The 5,953-nt window shown below is 37.1% G+C and overlaps 1 protein-coding gene across 1 annotated transcript; it reads right to left on the reverse strand.

Moving 5' to 3' along the window:
* Window positions 1-3,113: 3,113 nt before the first annotated feature.
* Window positions 3,114-5,246, reverse strand: KRTAP24-1 (keratin associated protein 24-1). Its single transcript, XM_020902469.2, has one exon. The coding sequence runs from the start codon at window positions 5,228-5,230 to the stop codon at window positions 4,457-4,459; it is 774 nt and encodes a 257-aa protein (XP_020758128.2). The 5' UTR covers window positions 5,231-5,246; the 3' UTR covers window positions 3,114-4,456.
* Window positions 5,247-5,953: the final 707 nt, after the last annotated feature.

Below are 5,953 nucleotides of genomic sequence, written 5' to 3' on the forward strand. Positions count from 1 at the left end.
ACGATGATGACAATAGTAATTATTTTTTTATCATAATTACTTTTTTGGAAAAGGATTCTGGACTTAAAATCATTATTCATTCTTCCTTAAAAGAATAATTCTGGATTTTAGAATATTCTTTACATAAAGAAATTTTAACATCCTTCTTTTAGATAACAGGATCTAAATGTAAATTTGGAGGCCATATATAATTTTTTAATTAAGAGAATTACTTGGTGTTTTTGAATAACATTCCCTTTAAATATATGAGGGCCTGGAATAAGGGCAGTCAACAACAGCATCATCTAGAGTTTTCAGGACTCCAGACTGCAAGACATAGAACACAAAAGGAAGATCTGAGCTTCTGTTTTCTTTTGATCTGTCAGTGACCTGACTATAATAGATCCACAGCTCCGTGATTTACTGAGTCTCAACTGCCAATCACATTTAAATAACAAACAAGAAGAACAAGCACAGTGAGTGCAGAGAGCAGCTGAAGAAATAACTTCATTAGCTCCGAGACAAGTCTGATCAAGGATTCACTTTCCTTCTGATTCACCTCTGAAGTGAGTCTCAAAACTATGATTTCAGCAGTCACGGGGGCAGGTAGAAATTTTAGTGCGGAGAGTACAGTGTTGGTAGTTATGAATAATTATAGAGTTGCATGGCTTCGAAATAGTCTTGTGACATTGGGAATGACAACATCATTAATGAACTGTCAGATGAGCCTGCTATTCGTCAAGGGCCTCCTGGTGGACGAGATCCATTTTCCTAGTGAATCAGGACTAGCACACTAAAATGTACACTGAAACTCTGGTAGAAACATCTTGCAGAACTCAAAGAAAAAGACACAATTAAGAAACTCAATGGGACAAAGGTTTAAAAATCTATAAAATAGGGAGATTTCTTTCTTATCCATTAGAAAATATGATACATAAAAGAAGGATTAAAAATAGATTGACTAATGATTATAGTTTTAAGATAGCAGACAGAAATAAACATGAAGATCATATAGTTATATTCAGTTTTTTAATAGCATACCAATAGTAGTAGCTTTATCAACTCATTAAAATTTTATTATAAATTGTCATCTAAAACATACATTTTTAAGAATATGAATTAAAACAGAAACTTCAATCACCCTTTAAGTAGACTGTGTTAAGTAAATTCTAAGATAGAGTTTTGTTTGATTTATAGACCTTGGAATAGTAGATGTATACATGCATTTGTTGTATTTCTTTCTCTGCTATATACAAAGAAGAAGGTAAGAAAAGTATAAAAAAATACTTCAATGCTTATATTTATATTAATAAAATATTTGCAGCTATAGAAAGTATTATTTTAAATCTATAATTTTTTTAAATAAAAAATAAATGGTCTCCTTTTATTTGAGAAGCAAAAGGTATTGCTCAGCTGCACAGGGAAAGAAGTGATTCATTTGTATATTTTTAAGTGCAAGTAAAAATACCTCTGCTGGGTTCTATAAATTAGTTGCCATTGGAGTTAAGGACAAAATGTGTAATTTATTAAGCATGTTTTGTGGCTAACTGAAATTAAATAGGACATACATGAATATCTATATATTGAGAGTTCCTTGGACTGCAAGATCAAACCATTCAATTCTAAAGGAAATCAGTCCTGAATATTCTTTGGAAGGACTGATGTTGAAGCTGAAACTCCAATACTTTGGCCACCTGATGTGAAGAACTGACTTACTTGAAAAGACCCTGATTCTGGGAAAGATTGAAGGCAGGGGAAAAACGTGATGACAGAGGACAAGATGGTTGGATGGCATCACCAACTCGAAGACATAAGTTTGAACAAGGGTAGTTGGTGATGGACAGGGAGGCCTGGCATGCTGCAGTCCATGGGATCGCAAAGAGTTGGGACATGACTGAGCGACTGAACTGAACTAAATGATTCCTAAAACTCCTTTAAACCTAGCACGACCTAGGTTGTGTTTTCTTAGCATTAACTCCACACATACACTCATGTTTTATTTTTAATGTCTTTATGATATTTCTGGTATCAGGATCTTTTAATTTTGGTATAATCATATTTACAATTTTTTTTTATTTTACAACTATTGTTTTAATTAAGGAAGTTTTCCTATTTAATATCTTGATCCTTTGTCCTAAATGTTCTCCCAATTTTTTCTCATGGAAGGGCGCATGTCTACTTTTCTTGGGTCAAAGTAAGCTAGACCTTTTTTCAAATTTCTCTCTTACTCCCATCCTTTTTTTTCCCACCTTCATCACACTTTCATATCTTAGTCTTCTCACCATTCAAACATGTCTCTAATCTATTTCTCTCACCAAGTATTCTTTCATTCTTCCAGTTAGAATCCTTCCTCTGACTTATTTTGTATTGTATTTAAAATGGTTGAGACAGTATTATGTTTGTTTCTATGTGTGACTTCTCTGAGTAATTCCTGAGAACAGATCTATAAATCTTGATATCCCCGAAGAGTCTCATTTAATGCTTCAAAAAATAGGTTTTCTATTAATGTTTGTAAAGAGATAGTGTGTGTTTAGTTTAGACAACTGAATATTCAGCTAGGACACAGTAATTATTTTCAAATACTCAAGAACTTTTCCTATGTTAAAGGAGTTAAACAGGCCATACATGGTTATGGATGGTTTCTAAGGAAAATTGGATTTTTCTCAATATATAGAAGAAATTTTCAACAAATAGAATTCTCTGAAAATAGAATGAACTCACAAAGGAGTCACTTGATTGTCTCCCAAACATATTCACACAGGAGTGATACATTAGTATTCTTTCTACACATGATAGGCCTCCTGAAAGAATAAATAAAATGGTATCCCTATTCGTATGCTTCATGAGTTTTCATTTTAGTCACTGACCCTTGACATTGGTCATCCTCCCCCCATCATTCCACTCTCTAGCTACACCTATCTACAGGAGCCATTTTACTTGTTTTTAAATATGATTTGCTTTCTATGTACAAAAAACTTTGGATAAATTTTTATCACTCAATTTTTATTTTCAATTTTTAGAAAACTTTATTTTCAATTTTTAGAAAACTTTAGAAGTTAAATCACTTCTTAGGGTTCAAGATTAGATGTATCCCAAAGTCAAATCTCATCAACAAAATTAAATAAATATGCATATTTGCAGGTAAATATACAAATGTTTAATATTTTATGTAGTTTTATTAAAATTGATTTATTTTGCAATATCTCCACAAACTTCCCTATGTAACTATCAATAACAGGCACTCTAAGAGAAATACCACTTAATATATTTAAAATAAAACAATACAAAACAATCAAAAGTCCTGGGAACTTATAGTCCATCTTCTTTATATTTTTAATTAGGCTAGAAACTAAATAGCAGGAAACTAGTGCTTCAAAAATACCATGTGTATTGCCCAGAACACTGATAAAACCTTAGTGAATATGAAATAAAGCAAAATGAAAATCATTATTTTCTAATAGAAATTTGTTGCCTAACTATGTACCAGAACTTTTCTGGCAATCAGAAAGCAAAAAATCAATAGGGGAGAATTTTAGAATCATGAACATAGATTATTACTACTCATGAAGCATCTATAGAATATTTTGTTATTTTTCCAATAAGCAATGTTTGTGTTTCTGCTACCTTTGAGTTTCTCTTCTAGCGTTGAGAACAAAAACTGACTGCGTCGATCCTTTGTGTTCCAGCTTCTTTGGAAGCGAAGATTTGCTGAAGATCTTCTGATTTTGAAGTCTAGTTGGACATTGCTGCTTGCACATTCTTATATTCAGGCAGTAGGAGGAAGGATGAAATAGCTCAACTCTGAATGTTTACAATGGTGCTGTATAGTCGCTAAATCTTGTCCGATTCTTTCGATGATTCTGTAGCCCACCAGACTCCTCTGTCCATGGGATTTTCCAGGCAGGAATACTATAATGGGTTGCCATTTCCTTCTCCATGGAATTTTCCCAACTCAGGGATCAAACTCACATCTCCTTCATTGGCAGGCAGGATCTTTACCACCAAGCCACTTGGGAAGCCCCAAGATGATGTTGCCTTATAGCTTATTAGAAAGATGCTAGGTAGGCAAGCAGCAAAACTACTGATAAAAAAGCAAAACGATCTTGAAAGAAAGTGCTGGAACCACCAGTCAGACCAAGGAGACTCCACTTCAGCAGGAAAGGTCACAGACAGTCTCATTGGCAGACAAGCGACGGTGACAGCCCAAATTAGAAAGCCATACTGCCCTGCATTTCATATGGAATCTTTTCAGAGTGTCCGGCATATTCAATCTCAGAAACAGTAACACTACCTTCAGGGTCAGCTTTCAACACAAAGGACATTAAGAAAGCAACAGAAAAAAAGCTATCAGGGGGGTACTGGTTGTGGTGAAAAAGTCCTGGAGTTATATCTGAGGTTAAAGGAATATGATTCTTGGGATGCATGAAGTAATCAGCGGAATATTAAAGAGGGTGGCACCTCCACCTTGGGACAATTTCTAGCAGCTATAATTGCAATAAGTTGATCGGTAGCAATTCAGAGGTCTATAACCACCATATAAATACCTCAGAGGAGGGAATGAACTCGGTATAGAGCTCAGAGACCGGAAGTTTCTTGGAAAATAGCTCAGTGGGGGGCATCCCCTGTGCCAATTATATGGACATTGGCAATTTCTTATTAAATAATTTTGGCGTTGGCAGCTGTTGGTGATATACCTTGATGGTGAGAAGCCACTGGGTATGAAGCCAAGATTTTGGGAGCCTCTGTACCCAAAACTGCCCAGTCTATAGTGGCTTAGGGGCTGGAAGCTCTCGGATAAGCAGTTAAGTTGCCCAAAGCGTTTGAAGCCACTGCCAAGGGTCTGGCAAGCTTTGGATGCACATGGGCTGGGGTTGCAGCCATCAGATACATACCCCTTGGTTTGAGGGCATGGATTGCAGCTGGGGCTGTCTCCGATGTTGGTCGTTTCACGGGCACTGCAGGTTTGGCCCCCTGTTGGAGAGTTGCAGGGCACAGAGGAGTTTGGTCGGTCACAACTTGTGGTGCAGGTCTTGGGCTCAGAACTGGGAGAGTCACAGCTTGGTACTTCCCCACAAGTTTCCTGGCAGTTATCCAGCAGCCAGAGATTCCCGTGGTAGCTACTGGGTAGGCTGAGCCCAAACGTAGGGCTTACATCGCTGGAGCAAAGAGCAACAGAAGCAGTCACTGGAAAATAACAGTGAGTTCTGTAGGATATACAACTACAGTTCCCAGGATAGCCTAGAAAAGCCATGGCGCCTGAATGGATGTTCAGTGACGGCCGTGAAGATATGGCGAGCCTGTGGCTTGACGCCCTTTTATATCTTCCCTGCGGATTGTCTGCATCCTCCCCAGACTCTTCCTTCTCGCTGCCTGGGACAATAACATGGCAACGTTTCATTAGTGTGATGTTTAGTGACAGCTGCCGATGTCTTCACACTCATATTAAAGCAAGTTTATTTTGATTCTTCAAAGTTATCTATAATCACCACGCTGACCATCACCCATCACTCATCATGTGCAGACCATAACTTTTGTGAATAGTGATTTCAGTGTTAACAAGTAAGATCTCAACTGTGAACTGGTGGTAAACAAGAGATCATGTGTCTATGGGCTTTTGCAACATGATTGTTAAGGGGTTAATGAGGATCCAAGTGAAGCAAAGAACCTGGACGTTTCCACTCTTTTGGCTACTGCAAAATATTGCCAGGACTTGATCCCATATAAAAGAAGCTGAATGCTTTGATTGTCTCCACATTGTTCCTCAAAAGAGAGCATAAGGCATTGAACTATTAAGTAAGGACTTTCTCCCCCTAAATAAGTGTTATATTCTTCACTATGCTAGGCCAGGTACTGGTGGCAACATTTCATCCATTGGAAAATTCCCTCTGTAAGATTCACAGCAATCTCAGTGAGACTTAGTGACCTAACATAAGGCCAAAAATGAACTTGTTCCCAGGGGTCAGCGGTTGCTAAG

This window comes from Odocoileus virginianus, chromosome 25 (assembly GCF_023699985.2).
Source record: "Odocoileus virginianus isolate 20LAN1187 ecotype Illinois chromosome 25, Ovbor_1.2, whole genome shotgun sequence".
In the NCBI taxonomy this organism is placed as follows: Eukaryota; Metazoa; Chordata; class Mammalia; order Artiodactyla; family Cervidae; genus Odocoileus; species Odocoileus virginianus.

Coding starts and splice junctions, on each gene's coding strand:
- KRTAP24-1 (XM_020902469.2), bottom strand. CDS start 5,230: ATGGCTTTTCTAGGCTATCCTGGGAACTGTAGTTGTATATCCTACAGA.